The 18551-nt window shown below is 43.6% G+C and overlaps 1 protein-coding gene across 1 annotated transcript in view; it reads left to right on the top strand.

Annotated features, from left to right (window-relative positions):
- GNL1 (G protein nucleolar 1 (putative)) overlaps positions 1 to 18551 on the top strand; it is a 969220-nt gene that overhangs the window by 820778 nt on the left and 129891 nt on the right. Inside the window, exon 9 of the mRNA XM_044084464.1 lies at positions 11929 to 12107. Coding sequence (XP_043940399.1) covers positions 11929 to 12107 — 179 coding nt within the window. The remainder of the gene's footprint in view (positions 1 to 11928; positions 12108 to 18551) is intronic.

Genomic DNA, 18551 nt, shown 5'->3' with positions numbered 1-18551 from the left:
TGCCCACAGACAACCCCCTCTCAAGATGAGGATGTTCTGATTGAGGCCTAGAGCTTTGAATTCTCTAATTCTTGGTTGACTTGGGAACCCTGCCCACAGACAACCCCCTCTCAAGATGAGGATGTTCTGATTGAGGCCTAGAGCTTTGAACTCTCTAATTCTTGGTTGACTTATCTAGCTACTAATTGATCTAGCCTTTAAGAGATAATGGCAGGAGGCTGACATGTCTATGCTCCAAAAACTCAATAAATTTCTTAGTCCCCCTCCCCAAGGTCAGACAGTATTGGGCCAAGAGTTCATTGGTTGATTCCATTATTGTGGCAGTGGCTACTAAGAAGGAGCTGATTTGAGGACACAGTTACTGTAAATTCACCCAGTAAAGAATCTGGGGCTATGAACAGATTAAAGCATGTATGCATTGGGCACTTTTGTGCTTAGTACCCAGAATTATGCCACTCACATAAATCATTTTCAGAGGAATTTATTGCCAACAAGCACTTTTCACTCTGAAAGGACCCCACCCGTTATAATCCAGGAAGCAGCTGGAGACTTGCCAAGCATGCTGATTAATAATACTGACCATTTCATGCAGTTTATGTACAATGCAGCTAGTGGAGTGGGCTAAGGTTGCAAGAGTGGGTGGTGCAATGAAATACCAGAATTGGCTGTGCTTATGGAACTTTACTGACAGTCTTATGGTGACCTTTGCAAATGCCCCATTGACAGATGATCCTTGTTTGGTCCATCTATAAAGGAATTAATGCAGAAAGTGCAGTTTGAGACACCACAACGATCGTACAGTAGGAGCCAAAATGGTCCCATGTCACTCTATTTTAGGAAGTCCATGTGTCAGTCATTTGAGTTGACTTCTGAAGGAGGTGGTTAAGGCAGAGGCAGCCCCTTTAATGAATGCAGGCCCAGGGGCCGAGGATGTCTTCAGAATAAGGGATAACATGGGCCCTTTTCCAACTGGCAGCCCTATCATCCCTGAAGGACTGCCTGACTTCTTCCCTCTGAACTGTCAGAGGTTGTGTATGGGTGGCCATCACACAGAACAAATAGGTAAGAAGGATAATATTCAGAGACTGTACAATTCCCTTTTCCCCACAAAACTGAAGCAGACACTTCCAGATGTACTAGCCCATCAACTAGAGATAGCAAAAGGAGAAGTTTCTTCTTTGATTCAGAAAACAGCCATCCAGGAGGTCCTACCAAATCAGAAATGGTCAGGATTTTATTGTGGGCTCTTTTTGGTTCCAAAGAAAAACAAGGGTCTCAGGCCCATTTTAGATCTCCGTCATCTAAACAGCTACATGAAGAAGACCTGGTTCAGGATAGCCACATTGCAGTCAGTTTGGCCTTGCCTTCAGGCAGATGACTGGATGTGCTATGCAGAGCTCCAGGATGCATATCTCCACATTAAAATAACCAAAGCATTCCAGAGATTTCTTTGCTTCATCTTGGAAGTTGGTCACTTCAGTTCAGAGCCCTGTCCTTTGGTCTCACCACAGCCCCAGAGGTATTCACCAAATGTATGGCAATTGTAGCAGCTACACCTATGACTTCTTGGGATTCGAGTCTTTCCCTTTATAGCTCCTGTTTTTTCCAACAATGAAATCATTAGTCAAAGCAGAGAGTACTATCTGATAGTTTATAGATGCGTTCAAGAAAAAACAGAGATCAGTTCTTCAACCAATGTAAGCCATTCAGTTTATCGGATGTCACCTGGACACAGCCTTAGTGTCTCTTACCTGAGACAGAATACAAGTGCTGAGAAAAGCCTTCCAAACCCTCCTCCTTTCCAACTCCCCCAGAGTTGCCCTGGTCCTCAGAGGCCTGGGACTAATGGCTTAATCTGTTCTAATACTATAGTTTGCTTGTTTTTACATGGGAATTCTGCAGTGGTTTTCCCAGCTTCTGTCAACTCCATTTTCATAACCAATATTTGCAAGCAGCAGTTGTGATGGTGGCTAAATTCACCCTATATGCATTCTTGAGCTGGGGGGACATTACAAGGGGAGAATTGTCCAAGGGTTATGGAGTCTAGAAGAAGCAAACCTTCACATTAGGGTATTGGAGATGCAGGCAGTCATTCTAGTATTGCAATAACTTCAGGACTACCTTTTTCTACCCAGATGGACAATATGACTTTTGTTTGGTATGTCAACAAACAAGGGGGGTTAGGATCATACCCCCTGTGCCAGTAAGTGATGAAGGTTTGGCAACGGATGATTGCTTTCCTTTGTTTTTTTAGATGCAGTGCACATTCACAGCTCTGCATGTTGCCTTATGGACAGACTAAGCAGGTCAGCCTTAATGCCTCATTCATGGTCTCACAATCCAGTGGTAGCCCAACAGATTTTCAACCACTGGTGGCAGACTTGCTGCAGTCTGTTTACCTCCCCATCCAACACTAAATGCAGTAAGTTCTTTCCCATGATACCTTCAGAGGGACAGCCCCTGAGAGATTGTCTGCTATGGTTGATGAGTTGCCCCCCCTCCCATGCTAGTGTATGCTGATCCTCCTTTACGTCTGATTCCCAGAGGAAACTCAGTCATCTGGCTAGAACTCCCAAACCTTTTTTAACACTCAAATCAACTGACCATAGTCCATAAAATAATTCACCAGCCCAATGACTGCCCTGCACTTACTAACCCAATTCTACCCAATATAGATTACAGATCACTCAGGTCCTCAAACAAACTGCTAAAGGTTATTCATCCCTGTAACACTCATGGTACCTCTCTCTACTCCTATAAAATTGCTAAGTTTTGAAACACTCTTCCTCAACCCATAGCAAAAACCTTAGCTATCATCAGTTCAAACACCTCCTAAAAGAACATCTAGCAATTCATTGGCTCTGCTCCTGTCATACTCCTGGCTAAGTCTACCCACTCTCCATCTAGTCTCCTATAACTACTCCGTTTCTATCTAGTTCTAGACCTTGTCTCCTGTTTTATTTTTTCCACTTGGCTAACGTTTTATTATACTTCTTCTATTAGCAGCTAATGTGGTCTTAAATCCTAGGAAATCAGTGGTCAAACAGTTTTGTAACTGTATGTATATATCTATCTCTATCTGTATGTATTGTGTGTGTGTGTGTGTGTGTGTGTGTGTGTGTGTATATATATATATATATATATATATATATATATATATATATATATATGGTTTACTATCATTATTTCGACTCACACTCTGTCGACCGCACTATGTTCGACAACGGAAAGTCGAACACAGCAATATCGAACTTTAAAAGCAAGCTTAGGAATGGGTTTTAACATGGGTCGAGATAGGGGCGAGGTTTGTAGTTCGGCAATAGCAGTGAAACCCCTATCTCGACCCATGTTAAAACACGTGCCTAGGCTTGCTTTTAAAGTTCGATATTGCTGTGTTCGACTTTCCGTTGTCGAACATAGTGCGGTTGACTGAGTGTGAGTCGAAATAATGATAGTAAACCATATATATATATATATATATATATATATATATATATATATATGTGTGTGTGTGTGTGTGTGTGTATATATATATATATATATATATATATATATTTTTTTTTTTTTACACTGTGACTTATCAAACATTAGTAATATTTTCTTGTGTATGTTTGGAGCTTTTCTCCCCGGGTTACAGCTGAAAATGGGTTTCTGGCCCAGACGGTCATTACCCAGTAAACAAATGTAATAAATAAATAATAAGTAAATACATTTTTTTTTTTTTTACAGAAAATGATTAGATGCAAAGCATCCATGATCCTCATTGCCCCCTTTTTAGCCAAGGCCAGTTTGGTTTCTCCTTCTCTGGCCTCATATCTGGGAACCCTCCCCACTCCTGAATCTTTGATTCCAGACAGGGTATTTTTCCCACCCATCCAAGAAGTCTCACTTAGACCTTCACAGCATCTACTTCCAGTGATGGCCAGTAACCCAGCTTTATCTTCTGATGTTATGATTCTGTCTCCCTCTCAGAAGGAATCCGCATGGAAACTGTATCACTGGAAGTGGAAACATTTTGTCATCTGTGCATCTTCCCAAGGCATTGACCACTTTTCTGCTCCAATTCCAGATATTCTTTGTTTCTTAGCTACCATGTTTGATTCAGGTTCCATCTTCTGTACTATAAAAGTGTAGTTAGCAACCATTTCCAACTTTCTTGTTGATTTCTGGCTTTTCATAGACTTTGCAATGCCCATCTCAGATGAGTTTTTCTACGATGACCCCCAATCAGGGAACCAGTGCCTTTATGGGCCCTCAGTTTTGTGCCTGAAACCTTGACAAAAATCTCAGTTTTGAACCAACATCTTCAGCATCATTGAAATTTCTTTCATGGAAAACACTTGTTTCTGGTAGCTGTTACTTCATTTTAGAAAAGTTTCTGAATTACAGGCTCTGTCTTCTACAGTAACTTATTTAGTTTTTCACAGAGCCTCTCCATAATAATCCCTCCTGTCTTCCCAAAGTGGCTTCTGACATGAAGATGAATCAGCCAATTTATTTACCAGTCTTTTTTTCGAATGTATTCAATAGAGTAAGTCTTTTAAGCAGCACTCATCTGTTGGTAAAGGAACTTCCATTTTGAACTGAACCAAATCCTTGTATTTATTTTAACTGAGCTTAAGGACTACAGTTTTAACCTTCCACAGGAACCTGGACCCAATGGAATGTTTAAACAAGAAGCTCTGCAGGATCACAAGAGAAAGAAGCGTCTATCACTATAAGAGATTCTCCCCCAGAAGCATCTCCTCCATTACAGGCAAGTGGATGCTAATGGTTTTATGTTTAGCTCTCAGAGATTCTGAGGTTCCATAATTGCCACACCTGGAATAGGACTTGTCTGTTACCTATGAACTTATTCAATAGAGGCGAATATATCCTACATACTCTGGACATGCATGGGCAACTTAGATTTTGCCTTCAGGTGGTGTCTGGATTGCATTTCTCATGTGTACTCATTTCACAGTTACCCTTTACCATGTAAAAGCCCAAGGCTCTTTCCACCAAATCTGTTGTCACTTCTGCAGCCTTCTTTAAAACTTCCTCATTTAACAAGATTTGTGTATCAGCTACATGATCCATGTTACATTCTTTTGTTAAGCACTACAAATTGGATGCTGTATTGATAGCTAGGGCTTTCTTTGTAACCACAGTCCTCAGAGATCTCCTCTTGTGATGCTACCCAGGTGTTTTTGTTGCTTGGGATTCTGACCATAAGTCAGACTGGGTGGGCAGAATGACTAGGATACGATAATTATGTGGTTACCATAATGCTGGATCCTTTCATTCATGTCCTTCAGATAAGAAAACCCTCCTCCCAATTCCCATTTCAGATAGTCACCTTGTAAGACCTGAAGGATGTTTCCATTTTTTTTGTTCATACTCTGCCTTGGATCCTTTTCACCTTTGGTACCAGGCTTGATCTGAGGTATTTCCATGCACTAAGGGCATTCTTAAAGGCTCTTGAGGCTAGAACACTAGATCAGATGTTGTCAGTCTTCACTCAGTCCTTGACTGTGAGCTTGGTTCTGAGCCTCGGAGCAGACTCGGATGTTTACTTCAGCTCACGCCTTCCAAATTCTCGAGCTAGGCTCTTACTCATAATGCTCCTCTCAAAATTAACTCAGATCTCATTTCTTCTTCGTGTGTCAGATGCGTTCAACCTTCTGTCTAGCCTTGGCTTATTGTTAAGTAATTTTTTTTCCTATTTAAAATCTCTTTTTGGATATTTCTGTCTTTCCCTTCGTAATAGCTCACTTACTGTCTACCTGCTTCTCCTTAGCGTGAGCGTGTATTTTTTCCGTTTTCTATGCTACCATTGGTCATTTCTTTAAGTACCATTGTTGGTACATCCCTTACCTTTTTAAGGTGTATTTTACTTACCATTGTTGGTATTTCCTACCTTTTTTCTTATTATTTAAAAAAAAAAAAAAACTATTTTTATATCCTTTTCTGTCAACCTGTGTGTGTGTGAGACTGTTTGCATTGTGGTTGAAAAAGCAAGTTTCTCCACTTAAATCCTGTAAAGGCACCTCTGGATTTAAGAAATGCCAGGGTAAAATGCCCAATTCTGACGAGCCTACCCTTTGTGTTTTTTATTGTTTGGGGAAAGTCCACTTACAAGTAAGTTGATCAGTTTCTCACAGTTTTTCTATCCGTGCTGTTACTGAACATAAGAACAAATTAATACTTAAGGGACTTCAGAAAACTGATTTCAGAGAGACTATTTCTGGGTCTAGAACTGAAGCCAGCACTTCATCATCCTCCTCCTCTTCTTCCCCTAGTAAGAAAAGACCTTCTTCACTTCCAAGTACTTCAGAACCGTCCAAGAAGGCTTCTAGAGTGCCTGTGGTGCCAAAGAGTTCTTCGGCACCGAAAGGTATAACTGACTTGGCACCTACAAAATTATCAGAGCCAACAGTGACTTCCTTGGCACCCACAGATATTTCAGTGTCAGAACAGTCAAAGCTGCCTTCGCTCCCAAGGACAAAATATTCATCAATTATTGACCCTTTTAAGGACAGGCCACCAAGCCCCTTCCTCGAATTGAAACCCCCTAGGTCTCCTTCAACTGCCTCGATTCCATCCACTGAGTCTCTTGGAAGCCGACGTTATGAGACTGATGGATCAGCTCTTGATGGCAAGGGGATTGTCCTCAGTTCCTAGCCACTCTGGTGTTGGAACTAGCTTATCTATGACACCAGCCATTTGTCCTCCTCCAACTCTTGTTGTCATTGGAGCCCTCAGTTCTGACAGTCCCAGCATCGACTGTCTCTGTTCCGGTAGCATCCTCTTCTCTGATACCAAGAGCTGCCTTGAGTTCCTCCAGGCTTTCGGCACCAGAGACCTCCCGGGATCAAGACTCTCTGGCTGGGTCCAAGGTGCATGGATCGGTTTCCTTAACTTCGAATTCATCCATGTCCCATGGTGCTTCTGCCTTTGTAGGATCGACCCAGGCTTCTGTTTCGGGGGTCACTTCCTCAGTACGGTTTGTGACCCTGGTTCTGAAGGAGTCTATTTCAGTTTCGGGCTAATATCCCTCTATTTGTGGGGGGGGGGACGCCTTCCAGGTCAAGGCTTACATCTCCTCGACCCGAGTTGCTATCTATCTCATCCCCAAGACAGAGGGCACAAAACTCCCAGGAAAGACCCACTTTGGTGGTTTCCTCTTCGGGCACTTCCCTGGTTCATCCCCCCAAGGAAGTACCTGCAAAGAAGTGCAAGAGGAAGCACTTAGACTCCCGAGAGGAGTCTTTCACTGAAAATACTGATTTTGATGAAGGGGAAGGTTCCCCCAGGTCACTTCCTGATGATTCCTTCAGGGGCATTCTAGAAGTTCTGAAGCAGAGTGATGGCTGGTCTTCCATCCAGCCCTCCTCGGAAGAGTGAGTATACCTGGAGGGTTTTCTTGCCCAACTCTCTCTGCCTTGGATCTCTCCATCCACTGAGAATCTCATTAAATTGATCACTCAGCTGACGTGGAAGATGCCAGATTCTATCGAGCCAATCCCCATGAGGCCTGATAGTATTGTATCAGCCCCTAAGGACGAGCCACACTGGTCCAAAAGCATGCCCGTTGACTTCATGGTGATAGCGGCAGCCACGAAGAAAGAACTTGCTGAGGAAAGTCCGACTATCCTTCATCCTAACAAGGAGTCTAGTACTTTGGATGGGTTTGGGAAGCGCATTTATGCTTCAACGACCTTCGCTCTTAGGTCCTTGAATTGTATGGTACACTTTACAAGATTACAGAGGGAGCTGAGCAAGGAGCTCTCGGATACCTCTCGGGAGCAGTGGCTGAAGGGCTATGGGACAAAGTTACCTCTCAGCTAGGAACCCTAGATGCGATTTCTAACTCATCCATGAGGCTGATTGCTCATGCAGCTGAGGGGAAAACTAGAGCAGCAAGTTCAGGCATAGCCATTAGAAGGCACTCCTGGATGTGCTTGTGTGACTTTGCGGAGCCATTTAAAGCATCATTCGTCAACTCTCCGTTTGACGGATGTACCTTTTTTGGTCCCAATGTAAAAGATACTTTAGCCAGATGTGAAAAAGATGGCAAGACCCTTTTTGCCATAGGCGCATGTTTCTCCAGTCCTCAGTGGCCTTACCCAAGGAACCAGAGAAGTGGGAGACTACAGTTTAAAAAATCCAAAAGGCCTTTCCAGATTCACATGACTGAGACTTTCTCCGGGGCAAAGGGGGAAGTAATGGAAGACGTCGCCCCAGAGGCAGAAGTGGACCGCAAAACCAGAGAATCTTTCTCTGGTAGCTCCTATCAGCTCCCCTGAATGGGGGCCCAATTGCCCTTCTCTGGATGCAGTCGGGGGACAACTTTCTCTGCACCAATCTGCCTGGCAGATATTAACTATGGACAAATAGGTGCAGGGAATAATATCCAGAGGTTACAAAATTCCACTATCATTACCCCCAATAAGCCCAAAAAAACTCCCAGAGGTTCCACCCAGTCACAGAGAAGCAGCAGTCATAGAAATTCAAAAACTGCTAGACAAAAGTGTTATCCAAAAAGCCTCACCAGACCAAATAGGATCTGGTTTTTACTCAAGGTTCTTTTTAGTGCCCCAAAAAATGGGACTGGAGACCCATCTTGCATCTCAGCCAGTTCAACACAGCAGTTCAGCAAACCAAATTCCGGATGGTCTAGGTGCAGTCGATACTTCTATTCTTTAAAAAAGGTGATTGGATGTGCTCTGTAGATCTCCAGGACACATATTACCATATAAAAATGGACAAATGCTCCGAAAGGTTTCTGCGCTTCTGGCTGGGAGCCAGTCATTTCCAAGTCAGAACACTGCCCTTTGGACTCACCACAGCCCCCAGGGTGTTCACCAAATGCATGACAGTGGTTACAGCTCATCTCAGACTGCAGGGCTTTCGAGTTTTTCCATACCTTGACGACTGGCTTCTTGCCACTACCTTCAGGCGTCAGAACAGGCAAGAGATTACACTCTGCACCTCTGTACATCTCTAGGCATAACAATAAGTTATGAAAAGTCAGGCTTACAACCTTCTCAGCAGTTATCCTTCATTGGAGCTTGCTTAAACACTGTCACAGGAATTGCTTCTCTTCATCCAGAAAGGCTACAGTGCATCAGTTCCCAAGTCTGTCAAATCCTAAGAAACAACAGAGTTCCAGCAAATTCAGTCCTAAAGGCGTTAGGCTCAGTGGCAGCCACAATAACTCATATCCCTTTAGTAAGAATTCACATGTATATCCTGCAATGGTTACTTGCCTCTCAGTGGTCTTTGATTCATCAACCAATATCTTGCCTAATTGTGAATACTAGTCACTGCAAACAAGATCTTTCATGATGGGTCCATTCCAATCAGATTCTCTTGGGACGACCATTCATTCTTCTGCAACACCAAGCCATAGTGACCATGGATGCTTACCAGATTGGGGGGGGGGGGGGCATTATCTGGGAAGGACAGTCCAAGGCACGTGGTCCCAACTAGAGGCCAACTTGCACATCAGTGTTATGGAGATAAGGGCAGTGCTATTAGTGTTGCAAACAATCCAGGATGTCTTTCCTTTGGAAACAGTATCAGTTCAAACGGACAACATGTCAGTAGTTTGGTACATCAACAAGCAAGGGGGAACCAAATCTTACCCATTGTGTCGAGAACCCCTCAGAGTTTGGCAAAGGGAGATTTCTTCCAACTGCTTTCTTATAGCAATGCACATTCTTGGGAGCTTCAGCGTGATAATGGACAAGCTGAGCACAACTGTTCTCATGCCTCATGAGTGGTCTCTCAATCCTTTTTCATCACTGGGGCCAACCTTGCTGTGTTCTTTTTGCCTCACCTTTGAACAAGTGCAGAAGTTATTTTGGCCTAATCCCCCACCAGGGGAGTCGCCCAGAAATGCTCTTCTTCACGACTGGCCCCCTGGTCTTCTCTAAGCCTTTCCTCCAACTCCCTTGATATCGCAATTTTTAAAGAAAGCCAAGAGGATGGAGAACTCTGTAATCCTCAATGCTTCTTTCTGGCCTCAACAGGTTTGGTTTCCCTTCCTCTGGCCTCTCCTCCTTCGGAAATCATGGATTCTGGACCCAGCTCCAGATCTGCTGCCTCATCCGGAAGGCATGGTTCATCCGAATCTCCAACATCTCAAGTTCACTGAGTGGCTTCTCAAATTCCTATGATTGCCAGGCATCCTTCCCTATCATCTCCTGTCCGACAAGTTATTGTGGCTCATCACAAACCTTCAACTAGGGAACTTTATCAAAGTAAATGCGAAAAAATTTTGAACTGGGCCCCTAACAACAAATTTTATCCTTATTCAAGCCCGGTTCATAAGGTTTTGGATTTCTTAGCCAACCTCTACCAATCTTGTTCCTCTGCATCAACAATTGAAGTTCATCTAGCGACAATCTCAGACTTTCATATGGGATTTGATGGTTTATCTTTAATGCCACACAAACTTTGCAAAGCATTTTTTTATCTTTAATGTCACACGAACTTTGCAAAGCATTTTTAAAGGGACTCTTCATGTTAAGACTTCCATTTAAAGCACCAATTCCTTCTTGGATTCTAACATTAGTCCTGCAGTTCCTTACTTCATCTCCCTTTGAACCATCAGCAACTTGTGACTTAAAGATTTTTACCTTGGAACCTTTGTTTTTAGAGGATATTACATCTGCCAGAAGAGTATCTGAACTTCAGGCCTTATCCTGCAAACTTCCATACTTAATATTCCACAAGGGTAGGGTTTTTGCCAAAGGTAGTTTCAGAAGCTAATATAAATCAAGCACTTCAGTTGCCAGTCTTCTTCCCTAATTTTACCAATAAAGGGGAGCATTCCCTTCTTTTGCTAAACGTCCACAGGCAACTACGTTTTTACCTTCACAAAACAAAGGATTTCAGAAAATCTGACCAATTATTTGTTGCGTTTTCTTCTCTAGCTTTAGGTACTCCAGTGTCAAAGGTTACCTTGGCAAAATGGCTTAGAGACTGTATTACATTTATTTGTTAGTCAAAAGGGCTCCAACCTCCACGCCCAGTTAAAGAACATTCAACATGAGCAGTGGCAACTTCTGCAGTTTTTCATGCCAGAGCATCCTTGGATGATTTTTGTGCAGCGGCCACTTAGTCTTTTCCACATACCTTCACCACTCATTACATATTGGAACAGGTCTCATTTGGTTTGATGGTGCTTAGGAATATTCTTCCGTGAGACCTCCCAAAACTAAAGTAGCTGGGAATCTGTCCCACAGTCGAGGACTGAGGGAAGATTGACATCAGACAAAGAAGTTATGTCTTATCATAACATTCCATCTGTGTTGTCGATCTTCACTAATCCTTGACATTCCCCCAACATGAGACTCTTAATGGACCGAATATTCCATGGCTGGCTTCATTATTAGGGTCATATGTCTGGTCTCCCATTATTATGTTTTTTTATTGTCACTATTATTAGTAGTAGTATAATTTCTGCTTGTCTGTCTGCCTCTAAGTTGGGCAAACTCAATATGAGATAATTTTGAGAGGAGCATTATGGATAGAGCCTAGCTTGAGAGTAAGGTGCAAGCTGAAGTAAACAGCCAAGTCTGTTCCGAGGCTCTGAACCAAGCCCACAGTCAAGGATTACTGAAGATCAACAACACAGATGGAATGCTATGGTAAGACATAACTTCTTTTTTTGCTGGGTTGGATCTGACAAGCGGTTTGAGGACCCATAAGTTATATTGTACAGATGTGAATAAAGGGACCCAGCTTTATAGTAAGTACATAACTACTGTGTCTGTCTCCTTGTGATGAATTATTTCAGTTAAGTCTTTAAGATACAAATCTGTTTTGTACCCTGTTGGTTTTATTCATTGTTGAAGTTTCTGGTGGAGTCTCAGTGGTATGATATTATTTAGGTAGATGTGTTCTGATTCCAAGTGTACATGTGTTCTGTCATTACAGGGTTTCCAAATGTTGGAAAGTCATCTATCATCAATGGACTGGTGGGAAGGAAAGTGGTGAGCGTTTCTCGGACTCCTGGACATACTAAATATTTTCAGACATACTTCCTCACTCCATCTGTGAAGCTTTGTGATTGCCCAGGGCTGATATTTCCTTCACTTGTTGACAGGCAACAACAGGTATGACTGTCCTCTTTTTCTCACCTGGACTACATATGTGTGTCTTCCTTTTAATCATACTTCTTTCTTATGTGCAGCATTTAGACTTCTAATTTTGAGTTTATCTTCAGGAATTTATCATGAGGTAAAATATTTCTAAGTTGGTAAACATTGTTTTAGTGTTGTGATTAAAAGCACTACACAGAGCTGTGACAAGTCCTGTACTGCTGAATGTTGGCCTCTTTTTAATTTGTAAGGCAGTGTGTTTTGCTTGTAATTATGCAATGAGTCTGAAGCATCTGAAAGATCTAGCATCCATCACCTTCAAGAAGCTGTAAAGCAAACTGCTTGCTGACTGCCATGCTTCATGGAGGGGGTTGAGTCTGCTTAAGCCACAATGCACTTCCTTGATGCTGTTGAGTTTAATATCTCCTTAAACACACACATAATTATATACCATTTGCAATGGCCGTTTCTGTGACTGTCTGTCACCAAGTGCAGACGAGCACTATTTGAATGAAGTCACTGGGAAGCTACCTTGAAGTCACTGAGAAGCTACCTTTACAAGAGGCAGCTTTTGTTGAGTTTGTTCCTCTATTTTGGAAGTGGCATGATCCTGGAATTATTATATGGGGGATGTGGGGGCAGTGATCACAGCCCACTCCACACAAAGAAAGACTCAAGAATGCTTTACTCTGTAGTTTTTGATTCATGTCGAATCATTGAAGGTAATTTTGGTGAATGTTTAAAAAAATGTTTTTGATCCCTTCTAGACACCTTTACACTGAGGATGTGCTAACAGTCTTGCAGGAGGCCAGGAAACCTAATACTAGGAGATATTATTTATCTAAATGGAAGTTGTTCTCCATGTGGTGTCTACAAAGACAGCTAGACCCTTTTCAAAGTGAGGTCCCCTTAGTGCTGTCCTATCTGTGTGAACGTGTGCAAGCAGGGTTGGCATATTCCTCTGTTAAAGCACACCTTGCTGCTATCTCAGCCTGTTTGCCTCTTGATCCCCCTCTAGCTTCCCATCTCCCTCCAGAGTTATTCCGTAAGGGAGTACTACACCTCAGACCTCCCAGGAGACCAGTTCCACCTCCATGGGATCTGAGTTACATTTTAGAGAAACTCCATGTTGCTTCCTTTGAACCAGCATCTAAGGCATCTCTGAAGCATTGTACGTAGAACACTGTACTTATTGTGGCCCTGACATCAGCTAGATGAGTTCCAAACTCTAGGCCCATATGGCAACACCTCCCTTCCTGATCTGCCACAAGGATAGAGTGACTCTGAGGACCAGACTCCTTTATGGCCAATGTGGTCAGTGATCTATCCTTCAATCAGGGTATTCACCTGCTCATCTTTTTCCCTCACCCCCAAAATGACAGCGAGAGAGTCTTACATTCCCTTGATGTTCACAGACAACTTCGATTTTACCTTGACAAGACTATGGCCATAAGGAAATCAGAGCAACTATTTGTCTCCGTCCACCCCAGAGCTCTGGGAAAGGCAGTGACAAAACATACCATTTCTGCTTGGATTTCCAAAGCTATATCCTTTTACTGCACATTCCATAGGAAACAACTCAATTCAAAAATTAATGCCCACTCTACTTGAGCCATGACTTCATCTGGGGCCTTCTTCAATGCACTGGACACTGCTTCCATTCTAGAGGCAGCAACATGGTCATCTGTCCATACCTTCATTAAACACTACAGGTTGGATCACATTTCCAGATCCACAGTGGGGTTTGCTAGGGCAATCGTGCATGGAGAACAGTTCCATACCACCACCCTCTTCTTCTCTGTGGGTTTTGGCACTCACCCAAGAGTTTGAAGTACTGCAACATGAGAATAGGGCATAGAATAGTTGTGTAAAATCTTACCATAACCATAGATGTCCTTCTCATCCATGTAGCAGTATTAATTCCCTCCCACCTTACCCCCGTTCTTTCCATCTAAACTGTTCTTTCTTGGATGGCACAGAACTTATGCAGCTGTCCTGGGACTGGGGTCCAACTGCAACATTCAGTTCTGAGGAAAGGTACGTGCAGATGTCACTTTTATGGCCCACGCTCCCTAGGCCAACATCAGATGTCCTGTGTACCTAGCAGTGACTAAAAGCTTTTGTGTACTGGCTGGATGTTCGGGTAGCTAGCAGAGGATAACCCAAGAGTTTGGAATACTACAACATGGAAGAGAAGGACATCTATGGTTGTGGTGAGATTTTGCGCAACTATTCTTTCAATGACATGAAATGCTCCCATAGTTTTTCATGAGCAAATCTGACAAAATGATATTTAATGACCTGGCTTATTACAAAATTGAGTACATTCCAGTGGCGGATCCAGGAATTTGCAAAGGAGGAGGCGCAGTATGGTTGGTTGACTACTGGGATGGAAGTGGGAAAGTTGGATATTCGGTGTAGTGGTTGTGAAAAGATTACTTTAAGAAGCTATGACAGCATGTTAATACTTAGAAGATAGGTACAAAAAATATATTAATGTCAAAATATTTCTGTCCATGATATATGCTAAATAAAACAAGTCTTAAAATGGAGTACTTTTGTAAATTCAAGATCATAAAACCAGCCAGATGTAATGGCATACAAGAAAAAAGCCCTGGCTACAGCCCAGGCAATTCACTTCAGTTAGCAGCATAGGTGCTTTTTGAAACTAATGCATGGAAGGGGTGACGATTTAGCCAGCTTACCTCTCTACAGGGTGATACATGTAGTGTATGGCCATGGTGCACAGCCCCACATTACATTCCTTGGTGATAACTGTGGACCACATGGGAGAATTGGCTTCAAAGGGGGGCAGCCCTGAGGCATTACATCACCATTTGAAGCAAGTGACATATCCTTGGCAATGCCCATTGCAAGCCAAACAGTGATCAAGTTGCCAGGCAAGAGCTGTGGTCAGAGAATCAAAAAATAAAACCATTTGCCAGTGCATGGATGACATGCCTGCTCCTGGTCCACTCACACCTCATCTCCAAGGAATGAATGAGCCTTAGGGCTTTCAGCAAGGGGAAATGAATGCAGTGCTTGGATGACATGCCTGCTCCTGGTCCACTCACACCTCACCTCCAAGGAATGAATGAGCCTTAGGGCTTTCAGCAAGGGGAAATGAATGCAGTGCATGGATGACATGCCTGCTCCTGGTCCACTCACACCTCACCTCCAAGGAATGAATGAGCCTTAGGGTTTTCAGCAAGGGGAAATGAATGCAGTGCATGGATGACATGCCTGCTCCTGGTCCACTCACACCTCACCTCCAAGGAATGAATGAGCCTTAGGGCTTTCAGCAAGGGGAAATGAATGCAGTGCATGGATGACATGCCTGCTCCTGGTCCACTCACACCTCACCTCCAAGGAATGAATGAGCCTTAAGGCTTTCAGAAAGGGTTAATGAATGCAGTGCATGGATGACATGCCTGCTCCTGGTCCACTCACACCTCACCTCCAAGGAATGAATGAGCCTTAGGGCTTTCAGCAAAGGGAATTGAATGCAGTGCATGGATGACATGCCTGCTCCAGGTCCACTCACACATTACCTCCAAGGAATGAATGAGCCTTAGGGCTTTCAGCAAGGGTTAATGAATGCAGTGCATGGATGACATGCCTGCTCCTGGTCCACTCACACCTCACCTCCAAGGAATGAATGAGCCTTAGGGCTTTCAGAAAGGGTTAATGAATGCAGTGCATGGATGACATGCCTGCTCCTGGTCCACTCACACCTCACCTCCAAGGAATGAATGAGCCTTAGGCCTTTCAGCAAGGGTTAATGAATGCAGTGCATGGATGACATGCCTGCTCCTGGTCCACTCACACCTCACCTCCAAGGAATGAATGAGCCTTAGGGCTTTCAGCAAGGGAAATGAATGCAGTGCATGGATGACATGCCTGCTCCTGGTCCACTCACACCTCACCTCCAAGGAATGAATGAGCCTTAGGGCTTTCAGCAAGGGGAAATGAATGCAGTGCATGGATGACATGCCTGCTCCTGGTCCACTCACACCTCACCTCCAAGGAATGAATGAGCCTTAGGGCTTTCAGCAAGGGTTAATGAATGCAGTGCATGGATGACATGCCTGCTCCTGGTCCACTCACACCTCACCTCCAAGGAATGAATGAGCCTTAGGGCTTTCAGCAAGGGGAATTGAATGCAGTGCATGGATGACATGCCTGCTCCAGGTCCACTCACACCTCACCTCCAAGGAATGAATGAGCCTTAGGGCTTTCAGCAAGGGTTAATGAATGCAGTGCATGGATGACATGCCTGCTCCTGGTCCACTCACACCTCACCTCCAAGGAATGAATGAGCCTTAGGGCTTTCAGCAAGGGGAAATGAATGCAGTGCATGGATGACGTGCCTGCTCCTGGTCCACTCACACCTCACCTCCAAGGAATGAATGAGCCTTAGGGCTTTCAGCAAGGGGAAATGAATGCAGTGCATGGATGACATGCCTGCTCCTGGTCCACTCAAACCTCACCTCCAAGGAATGAATGAGCCTTAGGGCTTTCAGCAAGGGTTAATGAATGCAGTGCATGGATGACATGCCTGCTCCTGGTCCACTCACACCTCACCTCCAAGGAATGAATGAGCCTTAGGGCTTTCAGCAAGGGGAATTGAATGCAGTGCATGGATGACATGCCAGCACCAGGTCCACTCACACCTCACCTCCAAGGAATGAATGAGCCTTAGGGCTTTCAGCAAGGGTTAATGAATGCAGTGCATGGATGACATGCCTGCTCCTGGTCCACTCACACCTCACCTCCAAGGAATGAATGAGCCCTAGGGCTTTCAGAAAGGGTTAATGAATGCAGTGCATGGATGACATGCCTGCTCCTGGTCCACTCACACCTCACCTCCAAGGAATGAATGAGCCTTAGGCCTTTCAGCAAGGGTTAATGAATGCAGTGCATGGATGACATGCCTGCTCCTGGTCTACTCACACCTCACCTCCAAGGAATGAATGAGCCTTAGGGCTTTCAGCAAGGGTTAATGAATGCAGTGCATGGATGACATGCCTGCTCCTGTTCCACTCACACCTCACCTCCAAGGAATGAATGAGCCTTAGGGCTTTCAGCAAGGGGAAATGTATGCAGTGCATGGATGACATGCCTGCTCCTGGTCCACTCACACCTCACCTCCAAGGAATGAATGAGCCTTAGGGCTTTCAGCAAGGAAATGAATGCAGTGCATGGATGACATGCCTGCTCCTGGTCCACTCACACCTCACCTCCAAGGAATGAATGAGCCTTAGGGCTTTCAGCAAGGGGAAATGAATGCAGTGCATGGATGACATGCCTGCTCCTGGTCCACTCACACCTCCCCTCCAAGGAATGAATGAGCCTTAGGTCTTTCAGCAAGGGGAAATGAATGCAGTGCATGGATGACATGCCTGCTCCTGGTCCACTCACACCTCACCTCCAAGGAATGAATGAGCCTTGGGGCTTTCAGCAAGGGGAAATGAATGCAGTGCATGGATGACATGCCTGCTCCTGGTCCACTCACACCTCACCTCCAAGGAATGAATGAGCCTTAGGGCTTTCAGCAAGGGGAAATGAATGCATCAGTGTGGCGGCCAGGAGAGAATCAAGATGGTGAGTAAAGGAATGAAGCTAAAGCTGAGTGAAAAACAAAAACAGATTCTGTTACTTTTCATCTTTACTGTTCTGTTTCTGCAACTGTAAAACAGTAAAAAAATAAGGAAATCTTGAAGAAAATGTAGTGTACTGGAATTATTATTCATCATATTTGCATGTACAACCTAGTGCCAAAATGTAAAAAAATTTTAAGTGCATTTCTCCTCAGAACAATATTAAGTGAGAACATGAACGTATTTGACTGGCATATAAGTTCATTAAAACATCTCTGGTTTCCTTCTTTTGTCCTTTGCTTGCATATATAAACTATATAGCAGTTGCGAATGGTTTGTCTACAATACTTTTGCTGATATATACAGAAGGATTGGTATCTTTACATCAGCTTAAAGAGGTTGAGTAATAATTGCAGTTAAGTGCTCACTGTCAATAACAAGAATTGTATTCTTTGCCATGGTACCAAGAAGGCTGTACATCTAAGAGGGAGTGCAACTAGAGTATTAAATTAAAAAGCAGTGAGTGTGAGGGATAGGAGGAACATTATAACTTTAAATAAAAGAAGGCAAATGTGCTGCAAGGTGTGAGACACTGGAGCTTTCCACCAATTAATGCAGTCCTTAAGTCATCATAGCTTCATATTAGAAGAATCAATTGATGTAAAACACTGACAATTACATATTTAAATTAAAAAGAGGGAGTGTTGCACTGTGCTTATATTATATATCGGTAACTTGCATGATGCTTAAGTTAGAACAATTTCAAAATAAAGGTGGTAAATAAAGCATTATGGCAGTACTGGTTAATATGAAGGGAATTGACACAGCATAGTTTTAAGAGCAGAAATTCATTTGTTTT

Source organism: Protopterus annectens, chromosome 9.part0 (genome assembly GCF_019279795.1).
Source record: "Protopterus annectens isolate FY-2018-M chromosome 9.part0, PAN1.0, whole genome shotgun sequence".
In the NCBI taxonomy this organism is placed as follows: domain Eukaryota; kingdom Metazoa; phylum Chordata; order Ceratodontiformes; family Protopteridae; genus Protopterus; species Protopterus annectens.
This window is presented reverse-complemented; position numbering and strand designations above follow the sequence as displayed.